This window comes from Colias croceus, chromosome 17 (assembly GCF_905220415.1).
Source record: "Colias croceus chromosome 17, ilColCroc2.1".
Classification (NCBI taxonomy): Eukaryota; Metazoa; Arthropoda; class Insecta; order Lepidoptera; family Pieridae; genus Colias; species Colias croceus.
In genome coordinates this window covers 2854988-2878714 of record NC_059553.1, presented here as the reverse complement: position 1 = coordinate 2878714, position 23727 = coordinate 2854988, and the positions used below count along the sequence as shown (strand labels likewise).

Below are 23727 nucleotides of genomic sequence, written 5' to 3'. Positions count from 1 at the left end.
AATTAATCAAGATGATACAGGTCGCCACCAAAGAAAGCAGGGCTGTGATAAAGGTAGGCTCGGAGGTTACCGACTCATTTGAGGTGCTCACAGGACTTAAGCAAGGAGATGCGCTGTCACCCATGCTGTTCAACTTAGCACTTGAACACATCATCCGACACATTCTCACACTCGATGGCGGAGTGCAATTAAATGGACAGCATAAGGTGATAGGGTATGCCGATGATCTTGCTTTACTAGGAGGTAGGAAGGAAGAGATAGTGTGTTCCGCACTCACCCTGGAAAGGGAAGCAAAGAAAATAGGCTTGCGAATCAACCACGGCAAAAGCGAATACATGCATATGCGCCGATACAAAAACAGCAGGATACCTAGGATCGACCTGTTAGTAGGAGACACTGTCTATAAAGGTGTGGACAAATTTAAATACCTGGGATGCACTGTGACCGATACGTACACGAGGGAAGAGGAAATTGATATAAGAATACAAAATACCCTCCGCTGCAGTGCAGCCTTACATAAAATACTGGTGTCGAAGATCCTCAGCAGACGAACAAAAATCTTAATCTATAAAACCATATTAAGACCTATATTAATGTACGGCTGTGAGACATGGACACTAACACAAAAGGAAGAAGGCAAGCTCCTAGTCACTGAGAGGAAGATCTTGAGAAAGATGTTTGGGCCAGTGCTAACTGAAGAAGGAATTTGGAGGAGGAGGAAAAACTTGGAACTTGAAGACCTAATGGCTGAGCCAAATATCATCGGTGAGATTAAATCGCAAAGACTCCGATGGCTCGGCCATGTAGAAAGAATGGGGGAAGATCGAGCAGCGAAACGAGCGTACCTGGGACGGCCATCTGGACGCCGTCCGGTTGGGCGTCCTAGGTACCGCTGGAAAGACGAAATCGCCAAAGACCTGCGCACCCTCCAAATCGAAAACTGGCAAGAGATGGCGCAGGATAGAGTAAAATGGAGGCTCTTATTGTCGGAGGCCAAGACTCACTTTGGGTCCCTGCGCCACTCCAGTAAGTAAGTAAGTAAGTATGAATGGCTGGTACGGTTGCATTGTATAATTTTCATAAGAGATATTATTAAACTGAAATAAATTTTCTTTAACAATTATTTTTTCTCTAAAAATCCATTCGGTAGAGCAAGTAACGCTCTTAAATTAGTACTTATTTAAAAAAATGTATTATTAGTACTTATTAAAACATTATTATTATTATCTTCCTATAAATTATATATGTACTATGATTCATATTAAATTTCTATATTTTATAAAATTCACTTGGTAATGACGTGCCCTTGTAGTTTGTGAATCATTTAATCCACTTGCATTTAGCTCTAAGTAGAAGAATAATTGTTACTTAATATGTACAATGACATTTGAAAGTTGGCGTATGCATGAAATATTTTTTTTAACAAATATATCTGGAATATGATATTTTTGGTTTTATGACATTCAAATGTCTGAATTAATATATTTTTTTAAAGAATAGAAAAAAATAGATCACAAAGCGGGATTCGAACCTGCGTCTTTTTAGATTTATCTGGGTCTAAATGTCAAAACAACTTCCTACACAATATGTTCTAGAAAATCTAGAACAATTAAATTATGACATTGAACAATCAACGCAAGTGATATTATGAACAAAAAAAACAAAAGAATAATGAACTTGTACCTTTTTAAAGCGTGACAATGTCATCAATTAACCACAAATTAGAATGAATACAGTGATTCTATTCCACGATGGTCATTCTTCATCAAGGAAAAAATATATTAGCTCTTATTGTCTTGATTCGTCACCCTTGATATTATAGTAGGTATATTGTTGAGTTATTTCGCGGTCCATGTAACAATTTGATACAAATTTCTACACAATATTACGTTTACGGTCAATTTAAAAATTATAAGTTATAATATAGAGGAGGTGCACTGAACTTAATCACTTATAATTTTAATGGTATAAAGACTACTACTATTACTATTTTTCTAATGTATTTAATTATATAATTATATCCATGACTGTCTAATGGTCGATTCTGGTAAAATGCGTACCGTCTGAATTCTGAAAAAGTTCGAACATCAGAAACTTAGTCCCGTTCATAAACGACTCAAAGAGAATACAAATACTAAAACGACTGTTTAGTAGTGCCACAGATAAGTAATATAATACTTACACTAGGTAGTAGTTAGTACCATAGATTACTTAATAGTTAGTACTATCAGATTTTCATTGAAAAGGCAATAAGGACGGAAAGTATGTATTTCTTTTATTAACGTTATCGGACCCATTGTTATTGTTATATAGGTCATTAAAATTATTTAATTTTACGCAAATGTATAAAATGTGATTTTCACATAGCATCCATATGTCAAGTGACCCGTATGGTTCCAGTCCACTTGTTTGCATTGCAATGTCTTGTGAAAGTGAATGCTTCTACAGAACCCGTTATATATTTAGTGGTCAATGTTGATATTTTAATTTACTACAGCATATGTATATTGTGTAAAAGAATTTATCCTACAGAAATATTGTAAAACTCCCGGAGAGTCTAAGTAAACGAGATATCTTGGAACAGCTAATTAAAACAGCGCAAACGATTATGTATCTGTCGCAAAATTAAATCACAGATAACAAAAAAAAACTAAATGTTATGTCAACCGTGACGTTTCAGAGAGGGAAAGTGATCATTCAAATATACATACCTAAATATAAGAGTTATATAACATAGATTAAGGAAAGTGATTATAAAATACGATGAATGAGATCTTATGACCGCAAAACATAATACGCCAACAAAGCAACAAAAAGTTTGTTGTTAGATAATCGCCAATTACAACTCTATAATTTAAAAACAAACAATTCACGATCTAACTGACATTATACACGCATTTGTAATAATTTTACATCATAATAAACGACTAGTGTAATCGTTTAAATAAATCCTCAATTATCATTTTCTTTCATTTAAAATGATTTATAGGGCTATTAGGTATATTTTTAAAAACAGATGGATTACGCTTAAATGTCCTGAAAGCACGAACCTCAAATGAATAGATTAGGAATATAGACTCGTACTAATATCACTGCTATTATTAAAATAAAAGTAATATTTGTAGAATATTTATTTATGATAAAAGACCTGAAAAGTTTAAAAAAATACTTGTAACACACCTTTAAATTATGTTAATTAACATTATTTCGATTACATAAAACGAGGATGAATAGTTCGAACGAGTATATAATGGATCATAATCTATACATATAATAAATCTGTAGAAGGGTCAATTCTGTACATTGAAAATATTGAAAAAATAACTAGCAGGGGGTGTTACTGGATCGATACCAAACCCAAATATGTGATTAAAAAAATTTTTGTCTGTCTGTCTGTCTGTCTGTCTGTCTGTATGTGAAGACATCACGTGAAAACTACCGGTTCGATTTCGATGAAACTTGGTATAATTATACCTTATTATCCTGGGCGTAAAATAGGATACTTTTTATCCTGGAAAAATACGTAGAAAAAAAATTAATCTCAATTTTTCAGTTATCCTTAGACGTTGTTCTGTAGTAGGTACCGCGAACACACGTTGCGTATTATTATAGACCTAGCCGTATTTGGGTCCAATAGATATTTATAAGATGTCATTGTCCGAGTTACTCAAAATGGAGAAATAAACCATCCACGCAAAGACCGACATCCGCGCGGACGGAGTCGCGGGCGGAAGCTAGTATTAAATAATTCTTAGAATGAGGTTAGAAGACACAATATAAAATGAAATGATCTGTGGTAAACTGAATATTGTTGTCAAGTTATTGTGGTTTTGTGAGCATCGACAAAATAGAGGATACCTGCATTGTATAACATTTGTCCTTCTGTCCTACATTATAAAATATCGATATAAATACCTATATAATATTGTAATAACAAATGTAAAATTTTGTTTTTTCTTCCCCTTTACCAGTACTTTGAAAGTTGTCTTTGGTGTATAGGAAACACCTATTTCAATTTGGAAATGCGTTTCCCCTCAGGGAAAAATGCTCTGAATTTAGTAGGACTCTCACTAGGCTAGGATAGCTGTGAACTGACTGTGAACCGTGGCGTCCGCGTCGAGCCGCTTTCAGTGGCAGGTATTGTTAAAATTAATCTACAACAAAAAGTAACCTAGACAAGATAATAAATTATGTAGGCTTAATCCCATTTCAATCCATATGACAGAGAGACATAAAATTTCATCATAGTGATCCTAATCATACCCAGACATAATAATAGTTCATTGGTCAAAAAAATAAACACATTATTAATATTTATGAGCGAACTGCGAATTGTGATATAATCTAAAATATTAGATACATGTATTATTTACTGCCAGTCAATTTAAACCGGCTGAGCAAGACGAGGTGTTATCCACTAATAGTTAATAATACGATAACAGCTTGGATTGACGCAAATGGATGATTTTTTAAATATATTAATAAATATTTATTGTTATGGAAAACTAATTGATATGGAAGAATACAGACTGATACTGTGAGAATCTATACTAATATATAATAAAGTGAAGAATTTGTTTGTTTGAACGCGCTAAGCTCGAGAACTTCTGGTCCGATTTGAATAATTATTTCGGTGTTAGATAGCCCATTTATCGAGGAAGGCTGGCTTTATATCATCTCACTAAGACCAACAGAAGCAGAGCACTGCGGGTAAAACCGCGGAGCACAGCTAGTTGTTAAATGACTATTAAGTATATAAATATATGTATAGTCTATGTGTGTGGTTTAGTTATTGTAATATAGAGCTTACTTTTATCTTTCTTACATTTTAGTACATATAATGATTAAAATTTAAATGATCATTTAAATAAAAATTTCGAGTAAGTATAGGAATAATAAAACAATGAGTAATATTTTTAGTTAAAAAAATGATTAAGAACGAAGTTTAATATTGTAACAATGAACTTTTTTAAGTTCATTGTAAAATTTTCAAGGTACATACGGAATATTTTTATGATGATAACTTTTAATACATAACTCAAACTCAAAACTCAAACATTTATTTATTCAATTAGACTTCTTCGAGAAGCACTTTTGAAACGTCAATACATATTTTTAACATTTACCACCGATTCGGAAAGCAGTATCTATGGAGAAGAATCGGCAAGAAACTCCATAGTTGCTCTTTTAAATCATTTCAGTATTACAATTTAATTTTACAAAATATGTAAGTAACTGTACGTATATATCATAATATAGTATAATATAAAAATTATACTATATTACATATTTAAAAGAGTCGTTTCAAGACAGTACCCTTATCTCGGAATAGGTACTAATACAAATTCTTTTTTTTTACACATAAAAAAATAAAGAAAATTTTCAAGTTGTACATTACATTAAGTGAAAGTTAATAAGAAATCGAGAAATTCTCACTTCGCCGTGTTTACTTACTTTGTGATCGCATTCCGACAGCTCATGACACGGATCGGGCAAGGACATATCGATATTCATAGCACGAATTTCAATCGATCAATCCTGAATCGATAATAACGCTATTCGATTCTTAACCTTTTCGACTGCACTATTGCCCAATCGAGACATCACGGCTCATCTATCGAATGGATAGAAAATAATTCGCAGATTACAAAAGAAGTTTTAATTATGCGATATCTTTGTTGTTATTTTTATTTGATGAAATGACCTTGACTTTTGCGAGAGAGCGTGTGGGCACAAATTTAAAAATTTTGAATTTACATAGTGTCTATGTCTGGGTCAAACTGATTAAGAATCGACGTAAGTTTGAGCTACTTATGACAAATTAGTTGCGTATATTTTATTGCTAACTTAATAATTAAATAAATAAATAATTTTTGTTGTTATTGTGTCCTTGAATAAAGTGACAAATAATTTTCACTATACAGGCCCCGTGATATTGTATTTTTCTACGACCATAAATTATTTAGTCTACCATTTATGTCTTGCTAGATTAAATAATCAGCATGTCCATAGGGAATGGTCCTTTAAGATAAGAGCTTGTTAGTAATAACGGTCACGCACGTTATTCCAAGGAAACAGTTCTCTGTCTAGGTTATGTTTATCTCTTATCTCATAATGTTAGCAGTTAAATAAATATGTAATTAATAAAGCCCGGGAAAATTTGGCACGCGAGAGTTGCCAGAGTAAAATAAATAAGTAAAATTTGTCATTATTTTTGTATTCCAAATATCATAATCTCCTTTTAACCGCTTAGGTACCAAACATCAACATCTTGTCTACACTAATATTATAAAGAGGAAAACTTTGTTTGTTTGTTTGTTTGATTGTAATGAATAGGCTCATAAACTACTTGACCGATTTTAAAAATTCTTTCACCATTCGAAGGCTACATTATCCACGAGTAACATAGGCTAGGTTTTATCCCAGAAATCCCACGGGAACGGGAACTATGCGGGTTTTTCTTTGAAAACGCGGGCGAAGCCGCAGGCGGAAAGCTAGTAGTAGTTAAAGAAACAATAATTATTGTGTCACTTGACCTTATAAACTATGGCCAAGTTCGAGTAGTAAAAGCTAGAATTGAATATTGGATATATGTATATTATGGTTGCAACACTGTGCCATTTTACTCATTCAAAGAAGGTCTAGATTTAAAATTTTGGCAGCTATTGCCTAAAATCGCTAAAACGTGTTTTTGATGGCCGCCTTCACCTAATTAGGGTAAACGCAGCTATCAACGACCCATCGAAAATCTGAAGGTATTACCGACCTATAAAAGTAATTCGAAATTTAAACGTTTCCAGAACTATTCTAGCTATAGGTAGGCAAAGTTATACACGAATGTATTACTTGAGCATCGTATACTTTAACGTTAGAGTGAGTAACTGAGCAAAAAAGAGTTAAAATGCGTAAGTTGCTGCGGGGTAGCGTGGAAGCAGGACGTGTCGTACTGTTCCGTTGTTCCTTCGGGTAAGTACTGTGAGTATCTTTTTAAGACATTTACAAACAAATGACATCTATACTTTAATTTATATTACTAAATGTCAATGCATTTAAGTGTCAACTTTTCATTTCTTACAACATTTTATTAATAAAAAGTAATTTGAAACGATAAAACTTAAAATTAAAATGGGACGGTGTTAGCTTCACCAGTTTAAGTCGCGGCAGGTATCAACGACCCGTAAGTCGGCAATGGCAGCAACGTAACTTTTTGTTTTATTTTCTTTTATGTTATTATATCACACTAACACAAGTGGTTTTATGGACCAGTTTAAATCTAAGCTATGAGTCTTCATAAAAATCTATTAGCGACTAAACTTTTTTGTCTAGTGTTGTGTCTTTTAGCGTTGTCAATTTATACAAAGTTATGATATTTTCGAGGATCCCTATCGAATAGTTACAGTAGTAAATCATTGTTTTTTTTTTTGTTTAAACAATATGCATTTGTTCATATTTTGTATGACATTAATCAATTATAATCTATTTTATAGTCTGATGGTCAAATGAATTAAAATAACCATTTTTTTATGGGTCGGTAATACAATTTAGGTTTATACTTACATACTTTAATACCGACCCATGTGGGTCGGCAATAGCAACTATAGGAAGCTATTACCGATCGAATATAGATTGTTTAGTTTCTCATCTACAAATTCAAATTCAAATTGCTTTATTTGCAGAATGTAGAATAAAGATGTTTGTATATACAGATAATATTGATCCTTAAACATTCTGCTCGTAATTGAGCGTGCAAATATATTTTTATTACTTTTATGACATAATAGGTGCCTATTAAAAATTATATTTTTTTTAGGTTAAATTAACATAAAACATATAATTAGGTATATTTTTTCCAGAAATATGGAGCCACAAAAGCGGCAAAAAGTATTCAGTAAAACACAACTCGCCGAAGCAATCAATCAAATAGCATAACGAAATATCCTAGAGTTTGAAATCCTTAATTTAATATATGTATATATATATTAATAGTATTATGTTGATTAATTTAAAAGTTTATAATTATTTAGTTCATTACTAAAAAGTACTCATTTGTTTTATTAAAAATAACTACAATAAAAAAATACGAATATATTTGCATTTTTATTTCATTTTATTAAGATCGGTAATCATCATCATCACTAGCTTCTATACATTCCATTGCTGGAAAAAGGCTTCCTCTCACATACGATCGGGAATAGCTGCATAAAAATCGTTAATAGCTTCACAGCCGTTTTTATGGGTCGGTAATAGCAACAATCGACTTAGTCACATTGTAAATTATTTTTTACAAGATAATCCTTTATTAGAATGTATTTGCTTCAATAAATACATTTTTTATACATAACACTAGCATATAAAATGAAATTATAAATCTTTAGAAGAGCCAGTATACTTAAAAAATATGGTTGATTTTGAAATTGCCTTAAAGGGGTCGTTAATACCTGCGTTTACCTTATGTAGATAATATATTTCAATAATATTTTTGTAGAGTTGTTTATTTTAAACATGCATTCAAGATTGCATTTATTAGACAAACAAATTGCATAAGAATTTAAGAAAAACGAAAGTACATTTGTTTAAAATTTAACAAATATTGAGATGTGTATATACTCATCCCAAGGGAATTCAGTAATTTATGTGATGTATATAAATTACCGGTTACAACATTTTTATAATTAGATTCTAATGGACCATTTCTTGTAGACATATTAAGCAATCGTATATTATTCGATACCAAGTCTAAGCTGATGATTATCAAATTGCAATACTGTAATAGTAGAGCACATATTATATCAATTTGCAGTTTATTTTAAAGATCTTTCCGTAATAACAATAGAATCGTCCCTGAAACTTTCAAAATATAAAGCACCCCATAAAGCAAGCTTCTTTATAGTTCTATGTATGAAAAGGCAAATAATAAATTATTGTGCCGAATCAACGATTCGACGAAGTCATTAGGTGTTATTTTTCCCCACTTGCAGCATCTTTACTGTTTTATAATATTATTGAATTTAAATTAAGTATCTGATTTGATATTTAAAGTAGATATTTGTCAGTTTAGACAAAATAATAATTCTCAAACTTCGTATTTTGTATTTCCTAGAATATTCGGATATCAATACTTAGTTTTTTTAGTACTAACATCGTTCGTATTCTGTAGGTACCTACGTGCATGAGAATCACCATGTCTTAGTAGTTAGTACCTACGTTCGTAAGTGACGTAAGTTAAAAAAAAAAGATTTTATCTTTATTTGGAACCATTCTCACGGAAGCTCATGAGTTGAGTCAAGTTATTTTGATTGCAAGTTAATATTTATATCGCGAAATAGTTTACCAAATTAGCTTTGGTAGAAGAATGTAGAGCTAGAGTAAGAGTATTCTTTCGTGATCTTTTAGTGTAAATTAAAACTCTTGTTCTGTGTTGTTCAGTGTTAGAACATTAGATAGAATCTTTTCGAACGCACTAAGAACACGAATACGTACGACTGTTAACACAAAAGGTATTTGACATAGGTAGTAGGGTTAGAATGAGCTTCCGCTCATTTGATGCAAATGCACCAAGAAGCTTATATCTAATACACTGGAGATGACGTTGTACCTATGAACGTTGACTTGTCACGGGAAGGTATGACCTTGAATGACGCCTGTATGTTTTTGTTGCAACCTAACTTGGCAAGTTGGTGTGAAAGGGATGAAGAAGGAACATACAGGCGTCATTCAAGGTCATATTTTCTTGTGACAGGTTAGTGTTCATACTGAGGTCTCCAGTGTATTAGATATAAGCTTCTTGAAATGCACCATTAGATAAGCTTGTCCAAAGATCACAAAACATTCCACAAACGTTTTAAATCCTCTACTTGCCGATGTGACAGTCACGTTACCGATACAAAACACATCGATACAATACCGTTAAGACATAAAATGATTCTACGCCTAATTTGGTGTGACGAATTTGACATTCTGATCGACATAAAAGGTCAAACTAGGTCATTAACTGTCATGAAGGATTCATTGTACCGTGTTTGTGGTACGTTTGTGTAAATGCTTAGATCTACATTACCTATGTAACGGTAAGTTCAATGACTCTGTACAGGTTTTGTTTTGACCTTCAATGCAACCTTGGAACACTTATTGTGTTGGTATTTAGCCTTTAGGGATTTACTTTTTTATTTAAGAATTCTGGACAGCCTGATACTGGGTAACTTAAAAACTGCTTTTTTACTGAGATCCTGTCACTAATAAGAAAATTCTGAAAACATTAAAATCTTAAAGACGTATTGTTCTGTTAATACCAATAATGGCTAAGATTCATACGTAAATCATTTAATTACTATACATAAAATAGTGAATACACACCTGAAAATTTTTAAATCTCAAAAAATTTCCAAATGAAAATTGAACACCACAGTGAAGATTTTTTATATAATACAAACAATAGAGAACAACGATTCCACAACAGTTCCCCGCCCCGTACAAAAGACAAACTGAAAGCTAGCAGCTAGGCTTTTGTAAGTAAATATGGGAACAATAAGTAGGTTATGACTACAGACTATCTCCAACGGTCGCGTTAGATCCGCGGTAAGCTTTATTCGTGCCAAAGCAGCTTCTATTTATTGCTTCAATAGTAAGTAAGTACTTATGTAATATAAAACAAATTGTATATAAATTTAACTTATCAATTTAACGAAGTGCATATTAGCGCGTATTCATTATAAAAAGACCCATAAAATTAATAATAATCGTATTAATAAGCTAAAAACGTAAACTTTGTTGTATTTTTTATTTTTTAGTTACATTTTTTATCAGTTTCGTTGCTTATTTTGTTGCGAAAACAAGTATTCTTAGCATTTCGGATGATCAAAACATGTACATAAATATTAAATTGTGGAATATTTTGCTTCTGGAATATTCTCGGATTATAAAATACGCTTATTGTTATTTAGATACGTCATTAACCAAATCCGTATTCTTTATGAATACCAGTTTATTTATAGTATTTGTAAAGAATAACATATTGTAAATAAAATTTAATGGGTAATCAGAATATACATAGTAATAGAAGATGGGCACTTCTATAATTATTTTCAGGATGGTACATCTACATCTACATAATTATATGTAAATAACACAGTAGGTATATTTTTAAAATTATAGAATGAGAAAATATTGAGAACATAATATCTAATATAGAGGACAGAGAACCTCTTGCAAACCCACTACTGGTTCGCCATAGAGTATAATATAATATTCTATACTACTCAGGCCGCAGGTCCCTGTGGACAAAATAACATTTCAGGAAAATTAATCCTCCCGCCGCTATTGTGAATCAAAATCAATCAGTTTATCAATGAAAGTTACTACTATTTACGTAATTTAAACAATATAGTTAATATGAAGTTCAGACAAGATTTTTTAGACAAGAATAGGTACCTAGATCATTTACGTTTATATTATGTACCTATGTAGTAAATTAAACCCCCTTGTTTTTACGTCGATGCGATGGTTGAATCTGTATAATTTGGTGTTATTTTGATACATTTTTCCATGATTCACAAAACATAACAAATACCACTTATAATTGGGAGTTATTTATGACCTATTTACATTTGAATAATTTTGCATATTACATAAAAAAGCGCATCCGTAATACATGATTTTTGTTAAATTATTATAATTTGAATTATAAATTACATCCTGCATAAAGATCTACATATATTATGTTACCCGGCAAAAAATATGACAGTTCTTGAACAGCCAAAGGGCTTCCGTAGTCCTCAGCCAGAAGAAAAATAAAATATGACGTTAACTTTGGTCTTATAAATGCCGGTAAAGCATTTAATAACCTCTTAAAGTCAATTTTTACAAGAGGGCTGTTACAAATATTTTTTTTTCTTAAACACATTTTATCTATTATTAAGAACGGGCAAGATTTTGAGCATTCAACAAAGCAACTTTCGGTTTTAATATAGGAAGAATATATTGAAGATAACTACCTACAGAATAATATAATAAAAAGAGAATATAATATAATCTAGAGCATATTACTCTACATACGATTGCAATAACTTATAAGTTTTTTTTCATAATATTAACATAATCTTTTGCAAGACGTGATGAACCACACGTATTATCTATACATAGATATATAAAGATGTACCGCTATAGTACAAGATAAACTTAATGACTCTATTTAGATGTTGTTCATGCCATTAGTATTCTGTGCCAAAGACAATTACAAAGGACTAGCTAGAAAAAAATGAGTCAAATAACCGTACATAGATACGTACGTAAGATAAAAGTATTACTTACACATTTTAATTCTCAGAAGTATTGCATTGTTATATTGAATACGTGGATGATATAACGTAGGCATAATATGGTATTATATGTATCGAATAATCATAAACAAATTAGAAAATAATTTGTAGTTTGAATGGAGGATATCAATGTACATATTATAACTATTACATATTACACTCTGTACTCTGTAGATAACTTACATGCAATAGCGTAGCTTTCATGCAGTAGGAACTCTTTTATTTTAATAAAATATATTATATACCAAATGTCGTACACGGAGCTTTGTAATGTAAATCTACGTTTATTTAAATTAATAATTACCTTGATTACGAATAATCTACCTAGATCATAATCTCGATTTTGATACCATATATACCCAATGTACCTACTGTCCTGCAAGGAATAACGAATGACAAAGGTATTATAAAATATTTATAAACAAATTACATAAAGGATATAAAATACAAATGGATTTAAGATAACAGAAATAAACAAACACTGATTATCTATTTATACCAGTTGATACCAGTACAATACCAGTCACATAGCATAAATGTTTATAAAAATAAGGAAATTGTTAATATTCGATGGCATTCGCATCAACCATTATGTTGCCCTGCTACACATACAGAATAACAATGCTTTGACGTAACATAAATTTTATAAAAGGTGATTTGTTTACAAACAACACGCATAAAAGAGAAAGTTATAAACGTGAACATTTTGCGTATCATTCTGTGATCATTCTTTTATAATAAATACAGGTTAGAAGAGGTTAGGAAACTCTTTTCTCACGGCAAATGTCCTATACGAGGTCTCAAGGTACTAAATGTGTTGTCATTTGTTTTTTATATTTACGCAAAAAAAGTTTTATATGCTTTTAAATTGCTCTATAAAACTATAGTATATGTCTGTGCCCTTGATCAAAGAAAACTAGGGTTATGTTTATGTTGAATGATTAATATTACGAAGTAAATATAATTAATATTACCTACTCTTCTTTATAGAATATAATAAATGGTTATACTTTGCTGAAAAACGTTGAAATACAGCACACAATCTGTCCAAGAGCTTCGAAATCTCCTATACACATAACACATATTACAAGCAACCCGTGGCTTTGCTGTTGTTACAATTTATAAAAATAACGTTTTTTATACAATGTAAAAAGTATAACATGACCTTTTAAAACGATTAACAATAGGAATCCCAGCTATTTATAACAATTTTTAAGTCTGCCAACACAAGTTATTTTTTTATGTTCGTAGATAAAAAAAATAATATTGATAAATTACATATTATTGACTCAAAATTGATTGAATGATTTACTATAATTGACCATCTAATAATAGACATCAGTGTTCAACAAAAAATGATGTTGAAATTTATGATGAAAAAAAAACTCCATATAAAAGTCCGTAATTAGTAAATATGCAAAATTACAAATCCTTTCACATAGGTGCCCTGAATTTTCCAGTAATAAAAACACCTCACACATCGAACAGTTTCAACAGTCTTCCATAATTTCTAAAGAAATGATATTTCTGCAACCATTACTTCTCATGTGATTTATGATCTCTCGTTGTTATAACATCGTGTGATTTTCTTAGCTGTTTATATTGATCGGTCATTGACACAATACGGTAACATAATCTCTTTACATAAAAAAAAACATGATCAAATTAGTGTACAAGTTATAATCATAGATAATATCATAATTTATAAATTACATGATAGATTAGAGACCGTACAATTTAGAAAAAAAATAATGTTTTAAAAATTGATTGGATTTTTTTATAATATTTTAAACGAAAATAATTTAGCAATTTCCTGTCATATAACTATTTAGGGATAAAACACTCATATCATATTCTTACTATGGTTAATAGACAAGATATTTTAGAATTTAAGATAAACAATCGATTAATTTTCAAAACGACACATTAGATATATTAAGAAGTAGACGAAGACAACTGCGTTGTTACAATAGAAATTCTTACAGTAGGTAATTAATTATTAGACTCGTCTATTCAACGGGAGTTAATCTAAACCAGTTCGATTACATTCTTATACTTGCTCATTAAAATTCTAATACCTACGTAGGTATATTGAGTATTCGATTGATTCGTAATATCAAGGAATTATCATATTAATGGTTCATCAGATTATGTAAATTGACAGTGACCTATTTCACACATCAATTCATGAATTGAATTAGCATGTATTGTTGTTCGGAAAAGGTCAAACGGTGTAAAAAAATATTATGAAGAAGCCCACTTGAATATAATATGTTGAAGAATCAAAAAGTTCGACGGCATTTGAATGTAAGCTTACCTCGGCCACAGATTAGTTATAAGCCTCGGCAGTATGTTGGATTATGGTCTTTATATTCGTAAGATATCTTTCCCAGTGATGATAACGCTTTAATATTAATTGTCTGTTTTAATAAATTGTAAATTCCAATAAAAAGATTTATTATTTCTTAACACCTGTTTAATTGCTTTGCTCTATATTTAAAAAAATCTTCTATTGATTACACAATTGTTTACAATCAAAATACATTATGATAATAGCGAGTTTTTCTATCATGCATGCATTATTTTATTATTATTTAATTACCTATAACTGTTCATGATTGCTGTTTCATAAACTTGAATTGAACTATTTTCCAGTGTTACTGGTTTGTCTCAAGCCATTTCGTAGATGATTTTTAACTGTAAATTTTATTTAACTAGTCGAATAAACCTTCAATCACCATTTTTTACTATTTGATATTTTATTGTAGCGTTCTTCGTTCTTTTAAGAACAACTAGAAAGCGAAATTTAGTTTATTTGATATTCCATTATACTTACGACGCAATTTCCTTTATGTGTGCAAGAAACGAAGGCATCCAAATAGCCACATTGAACTTAATAAGTACCTTCATGTATAATATAAATTGTTTATCTCTTTCCAGGGCTACTCCCAGAAGCGTTAAGAACGAAATGCGTTCGTTGCTCCGAGAGGCAAAAGAAAACAGCAGTGAAGATTATCAAACGGCTAAAGAGCGACTTCCCCGACGAGTGGGCCAAGCTGTCCTCCCGGTGGGATCCCACGGGGGATTTCACGAGATACTTCGAAGTGTTTCTTGCGAACGAACAGTTTAACTCTATTCCTTATAATGGTAAGAATGACAATTTTCTAGGAAACAGCTAAACTTTAAAGCTCGATACTCTATTATTCCTCGAAAGTTTCATTTACGGTCTATTAAATCTTTCAAAAGTAATTCTGGGTGCATGACTTTATCGTTTATTGTGTCGATCCCGCATTGGATGGACACCAAATACATTGCTCAGGCATCACACAGTACACAGTGTGTAATAAGTAGACGCATAGGCCAACGACGACGACTTTTGAAGTGAAATTTCTATATCGGGGTTGGACTAAAATTTAGTGTAATATTTTTGCGTTACGCTATAGGCGTGACATTTTTGCGTTACGCCGTAGGCGTGACATTTTCGCGTTACGCCGTAGGCGTGACATATTTGCGTTACGCCCCAACTTTTTCTTATCCCTAAGTTTCACTTCTTACGTGTGTACTCTAGTACACGCACACATTTTTTATTTCATACAGAATAGTGAATATATAATATAGGCTATAGCTAGTATGAGCCAATGTTGAAGCCAGATAATCGCCAAATAAAACTATACCTGGAACGTAACTCAAAACATGTTTTGTGTTTTTCCCAACTGAATATAACAACATTTATTTCTATAATTAGGAAAACCACACGACGAGTTTTATTAACATTGTTAAAATAATTACACCATTTATAAAATCAAACCGAACAAAAACAATATAAGATGGTCGAACTTCATATTTTGTGAACTATTATGATTATGATTTATTGGGTAACCAAAAAAAATTAATTACCAGGTTAGGAAGGTACGTCTTGAATTGACCAGTTTTTGTCTTTTACAATCCATAATTATGCCGAAGCTAGGCATTACCTAGGACCTAGGTAATCTATTTTATTCCAAGCAGGAAGGATGTCCAGATAATTCCAATGATTATTGGGCAAGTAATTAATCATTGCTTGGCATAGGGTATATTCAAAATGGAGCAAAATGACAACGTTCAGAATAAGAATAAGATATTCTAATTTTCTAAAGAAACCAGGCGGACCAGCAACATTTCAAGGTTGATACGTTTGTCTCTTCCTGGTTTCAAAGAAAAATAATGCATAATGCATATATACAGCTGTTGAGAATTGATGCTAATGTTATGTAATTATACACTTATTTCTTCAATTTGTTTGTGTTTTAAAATATTTTCAATGCCATGACTTTGACCATTTGGCTTTTTTCTTTTTTGACTCTATTCCAGTGGACAATTTTATTTCTATTCTTAATTTAGCTGATCCACTTCACCAACTTAAAATTTATCGTATTGTATTGGTCGTAGTCCATACATACGTCTTTCTTCCTCCTATTTCACCCTATATTTAAAGGATTTAATGCATTTATGCCACGTAAATATTTATATATTGTTGTACATTCGGTAATCGGGTAGAACTTTATTACTATAATTTGCGTACATTAAAAATTGAGATTGATGTTGTCATTAAATTATAGGTATACTAGTTACAAAGAAAAAATTGTTATCGGTATTCGATAAACTAATGAAAAACTGTTCGATCAGGAAAAAATATAATTGAGTGAATCAATCGACAAATTGATTTCCATTTTTTTTCCTTATAGGTACTAACTCTTTGTATATTAATTGCAAAACGATAGAATACATTATAAAACGCATAAAACTAGGAATTATAATAGAACAACTATTTTATTTCCTATAATAAATAATAATAGTCATAATTTTTGCAATTATTAATTACAAAATAATATTATGTGCAACTTTAACCATCTTTGAGTAGTCTGGAATGTCTTTTAGATAATATATTATTTTTTATTTCCTCTTTTCTTAAATGTATACGATGCTCTCATGGTTAATCAGAAATTATTTAGATGAAAAATAAACTAACATGAGTTTCTATACATGCAAGTATAGAAAATCATATTACATAGTTCGTTTTCCGATGTTTTCATTATTATCGAGGCATATATCTTTTATTGCGTAACATCTACCAGACATCATCATCCATCATCATCCATCCCTATAAGAAATGATAAAACATTATGTGGCATTATTATTTAACAGGCAAGGACACTCCCACGCCCCCACCACCGCCGCCGCCGCCAACGCAACCCCCCGTGACGTCACAAGCGCCGCTTACCAACCCGCCTTCACCAAGACCTCTCTTACTTAATAGGTAAGTAGAAAGAAATTTGACAGACAGAGTTTCTGGCCTAAGGTGCTTTTCCACCAGAAATGTGCGAGGGATGTGTTTTTAAAGCACTAATACTGTCACTTTATTTACCTCGCCTCTGTCAGCACAGCTATAAATGGCAGAGAACCTATTGGTATTATAGAAACATATCCCTTCAAACTCCACTCTGTCAGGAAGTTAGTTTCTATTTGGATATTAAAAGAAACGTCGAACGTGTCTCGTGTATAAATGGCATAAATGGTAATTGCGAATAAGACTGCAAAGGTCTATTGCAGGCCTATTAGGTACAAAAATATTCTAAAATTATACAAAACTAGCGGTCCGCCCCGGCTTCGCCCGTGGTACATATTAACGTTTTCTCTACATAAGAACCATCCTCGTACTTCAAGGAATATAATAAAAAAAGAATTATCGAAATCGGTTCAGCCGTTCTCGAGTTATGGAATTACAACGAAAAGTGGCATTGATTTTTATATATTAGATCTATCAAGAAATCTATCAGACGATTGAATGGTTAAAGAATATTTTCGAACATCATCTTCTACGTGACTCTACCATATCATAGAGGGAGTGTTATTTAAATTGTTTACAAATAAAATAATTCTACTAGTGGTAATAGAGTCCTGTTAATAGGAAGAGCGATAAAAGGAGAGTAAAAGAAGGAATGCCCAAGGGATAAATGATTACATAGAAGCTTTGTTGGCATTGTTTTACATATTATTATGTCACATGTGTCTCACAACAATTACATGTTAAATACCGCAATGGATTTAACCTTGTGAAAAGAAGTAGGTATTATTCAATTATTTCCTATTACTACCGCTTGTTGCAATGATGGTGCATCGATTGTTTTGAGTAAGGGTTCTATAAACAATTATAAGTATAAGGGAAGTTATGACGTAAAGACGTAGAAAATAGAATATATTACACAAGTCCCAGACCTATCCTTCCTAATAATGCGTTTATCTGAATCCCATGGAATTTTCATCAGAAAGCTTATGTTTTCATGTCTCTGTTATTGCCTATTGCAAGATATGAGTACAAACAAGGTTACAATAGTTGTGCAACTTGTGCAAGTAACTCGGATAAATATCTTCCGGACAGTATTTCACGAGATGTTTTAAAAACGCATAACTCTGCTTCAACTCACGCGATTGTCTCTTAAATAATAGTTATCTAATGCTTCCTTAAATTTTGAGATCAATGTCTTTATTATTTTATTTAGAAACATGCACAATTATTCAGTAGAAAATATTAAACGGAACGTTTTATTGTGATTGTTCGTTTTCCGCAAAAATTATAATTTTAAATTAAGGTAGAGTATGTTTCGGTTCTTATTTAATTATATAATCTCTTTAAATTTTGTTTCACTAATATTTTATTTTTATTATTAATCTTTAATGAACTCAGCGTATCTAGCTTTAGAGCAAAGAACTCTTTTAACCTCTCCAAAAAAATTTTTTAAGTAAGAAAACCTTTTCTTTCCGTATTACTAATATCACTGTCATGTTGTTCTGAATTTATAATTCACAAACAATCGTTATATAATTAGATAATGTCGAATAGTCGGAATACTGAACATCCGAACATCAACCTAGTCCTATTCCGATCCTCTCTACTTCTTATTTAAAGAGAACACAGACTCTGAATGTTTACTTCATTTAATACTAACTACGACTAATATGCGACTTATTTATTGAGAAAAAATTATGACCTTTATCATAATAAAATTATAATAAGTACTTATAGTCTATATTAACACGAATAATAAAAATGTAAGTATAGTCGTTTGAAACTGGTCCTCTGCTTTTGTTTTATTTGTGGCAATTCATCCTTTTATAACAAAATACAATTTTATACTGCAATTTGTATTCATAATTTACAACTTTGTTTTGCAGACCCCAAAACCCTTATAAAAAAACAAAATTGTGCTTTGCAACAACATGAGACCAAGGACCTGTTAATGTTAATAAAAACTTGATATACCTAATAAAAATAAAACATATTTTAGAACAAGAAATCGTTCTAAACACTAACTAAGATTAAAAGTTTTTGTTTCTTTATTTTTTGATATAAATTACCTGTACTACCCTAAGGTAGTACCTAATTTATTGGTAATATAATTTATTGATTTTTATCCAGTCAACCCGACCAAAGCAAATGCTTTGGTTTCTAGTTTGTAACCAGACAAATGTCTGGTCTGCATTTCCAGAATTAATAGATAAAAGATTTTATGACAGACACCATGTTCTGATTCTTCAATTTAAGTAAATTATATTGGAATAGATAATGTAAAATAACTTAAAAATTAGTAGTAGTCAAAAGGAGGCTTTTATAACTGTTACAGTTGTAATTTTGATTACCTGCTAATGTACATTAGAATAATTCACTAATTTAAAATGTAAATTATTCGAGTAGGTACCTGTTGTTTTTTAAAACTTGTCTTACGCGGAAAATAATAGAAGAACCACTCAAATTGATTTCATCGTATTATTATTTTTCACTAAAGGTGTGCAAAAATAGATTGAATGTATTAAAACTTATTTGTTATTATGTAAATTATACTTGACATTTTAATAGCTATTGAAAAAATATATTAGTTAATCAATATATTGTATTGAAATTATTCTACAAAGAAAGATTTATGGTTATATTATTGGAATAGTGGCGCCATTTTTTGTGTCTCCTGCGTAATATCAAAACTAGAATTTAATTGTATGCTACTGTGAAAACATTTAAACCTCCATGACTAGTGTGAAAAAACCCCTACAGGACATTAATAATATTGCCTTGTTTTAAATATTAAATTCAAGTTGAATCTATTTTTTGTAGGTACATATGTAATAAAACTAAACCAACGCGACGGGTGAAAGGCTATTTGGTTTAAGCGACATTTTTTTAACTTTACAGGAGAGCCAATTAAAAGATTTTTTTTTTTTGAAAAAATTCATAACTTGTAAAATAATATAGAGATACAAAATTGAATTGACTTATAAGGTATTAATTATCAATAGCCATAATAATAATGTAGTTCTACGCAATAAAAACTAATATCAACCAAAATAGCTGTCACATAATACAAAATGCTGTAATCCACTTTATTAAAGAATCGGGAAAAAAGACTTAAACAACAATATCACAGGTTATTAGATTCAGGAAAAATGCTTTAAACGACAAATTCGACATTATTCAGGGAATGCATAGTTGATTTAAACGACATTATATTCAAATCTTAGTAGGTATGTGGATAGTTAGTGTAACAGCCAGTCGTGTGTCACCAGATTTCAAGAAAAAATACTGAAGTGACAATGCCTCGAAAAATCAATGGGTTTATTTTCCGTTTGATGAAAAGACTAACAGTTAGTTGGCAGATAAAACAAAATTTAAAATGGTCCATTATTAAAAGTTATAGTACGATAGCACTATTATGATGTAAAAATGAAACAGTAATTTTCGCATCTCTTTTATTGAACTTTGCAACAGTACAGCTTTATGGGATTAACACTTACTATACAGGGTTATTTGTAAAACACCGGCAACCTCGCAGGACAAGATAGCTAACATCATAAGTAACAACATTTGTTCTACGACTTTTGGCATAACGCAATAAATTATTTTTAAATGATTTTTTAAGCTTTTATTGTACTCTCCTAACATTTGTAAGTCTATGTTCTATTCATTATCGAAAGGACGACGCGACGCCCCCTTTCCCCTCCCGTTCGCTTCTTGTTTACGTAATGTTTGGAATGCGCGTAGAGTTTATAATATTCAAACGGAAAATTAAGTGAATATTTATTTTTGTATGAAAATAAAATCTAACAAATTAACAAAAGTCGTAGAAAAAATGTTGTTACTTATGATGTTGGCTATCTTGTCCTGCGAGGTTGCCGGTGTTTTACAAGTAACCCTGTATAATTTACGCAATCAGTCTCAAGGTCTAGAAATTTTAACTATAATTTGTATTGTTTTTGTGTCATAATTATTGGTATATAAATTGTATTTTTTGGTTGTTTTTATTATTGATAGATGTACATAATATCAATTTTCCTACGTACAGAAACGAAAGTATGTCCTATTAGGGATATGTGTTAAATTACAATCATAACGAATATATGAGTGTTATTTCAGTTAGTTTTAAATTAGGTACCTACTTGATTTCAGTTATTTCTTAATTTAATTAATGCAGTAGGACATTGTAGACTGGCTATTGTTTTGTTTGATGTTATTACCTTTTTTTAACTTACAGATGACTTTGATTATGGCATGAAGAACTTCCTAATAATGTTACTGAATCGACTTTTCATGTTGTATTTTTGGAAAGAATTTTGTTGCTCTTTATCTATTTCATCCAAAGCTTCATCAGTAGTGTTGTTATTATCAGAAATATTTTTTATTTTATGTTTATAATACTTCTGTCTATATGTCTCCATGGTTAATAGGTATCTGTATATAAGTTATGATTGTAATTTAACACTATATCCCTATTATGACATACTTTCGTTTTTGTACGTAGGAAAATTGATATGTACATCAATCAATAATACAAACAACCAAAAAATACAATTTATATACCAATTATTACACAAAAACAATATTTACAATATATTTTAATTGCCTGCTAACCACTATAAAGCGCGCGAAAATGGTGCACTCTTGCTTCTTCTGTCACTCAACGTTGATTGAAGCGCCCGCGCATTGCAGGTCGGTACATAAATTATCTGGACACATCGGGATAACCGAGTAAAAAAAATGTTTTAAACGACTTATGTTTAAATGGACATACTAAAATTTTACTGTTCAAATGACGAGATTAACCTAAATATAGTTTTGTGAAACTGTTTTAACATCCATATTAAAAATTGTACTATTGTTTTATGTAACATATTGCAAATACAATAGTAGGATGTAATGGTTCATGTGACAAAGATTTCCAAATTTATCAATAAGCAAAAACAGTTTAACTACATATGTAGTGTATACGCGAAAGCAGGCAAAACAGTTCAAGCGCCATACATCATCGTATTTAGCAGAAGGAACAATGTCTTAAGCGACGCGAAACTATTTAAAAGTGGAGGCAAAAAAAGTTTTAGATCCCATTTAATAAAATTGAGTTGCAAGAAAAACGCTTTAAGTATCGTTGTTATTAAAAGTACCTAATGACAGGAAAAACAGCATAATTCATATTGTCGGTGAACTATATATGTTCATATCCAGTACTTAAAAATTATGTCATATTTTATGTCGGATCATACACATGTTTTGAGACATCGATGGGAAATCAGGGATGTATCAAGCGCCAAAAAAGTGCTCCGATTGACATGAAACTAGGTTCATTCGACGCAGAAAAATCCGCTGATTCCGAATATGTATATAACTCTATTTCGACCATAGTGTCGCTTAAACCAAATAGCCTTTCACCCGTCGAACGGTAATTTATATTGAGCATTGAACAACACATTTTGTAACTTTAGATAATTTGCCAGTTTTTTGTTACCAAAAACTTAAAAATAAAGATATTTGTGAAGATATCTTTTTTTTTCAATAAAATTCGTACCTTCCATGTGATTATTTTAGTACATAGGTACCTACCTTTATTTGGACGTAATATACCTGCGTCATTTTAATAATTTAATGGTTTTGAATTAGGTATTTGGATTTTAAACAGAAGATACTGTTATGAAAACTTGTCTAGACACATCAACACTTTACATTTTAGTCCTACCAATATTTTAATTTTATCGTCGATTTTATTTTATTTTTTCATTTAGTTGATTTACTTACGATTTTAGCGTTATGCCATTTCTCAATACTTCAGAAGGTCACAGAATTCATATTTATTTAATTATATTTATATTTCATTCGTGAACTTATTTCTTCTGAAAACTATTTACTTCTTCTGCATACTATCCTTTTTTTAAATTGCCTTTCTTGGATAATTTAAACCATGGCCATAAATACCTAATAAAAATGCATTCTTTTATAAAAAGTTGTTTAATGTGTTCGTGAATTATGAAAAATTTCCCACCAATTATTATTATCCAACTTACGCATACACGCTTTACTATTGTATAGAAGAACCTATTGTTTACTTAAAATGTT

At 30.9% G+C, this 23727-nt stretch overlaps 1 protein-coding gene across 1 annotated transcript in view; it reads left to right on the top strand.

Moving 5' to 3' along the window:
* Positions 1-23727, top strand: part of LOC123698934 — a 33877-nt gene that overhangs the window by 3824 nt on the left and 6326 nt on the right. Inside the window, exons 2-3 of the mRNA XM_045645764.1 lie at positions 15255-15461; positions 17499-17610. Of these exons, the coding sequence (XP_045501720.1) occupies positions 15255-15461; positions 17499-17610 (319 nt within the window). The remainder of the gene's footprint in view (positions 1-15254; positions 15462-17498; positions 17611-23727) is intronic.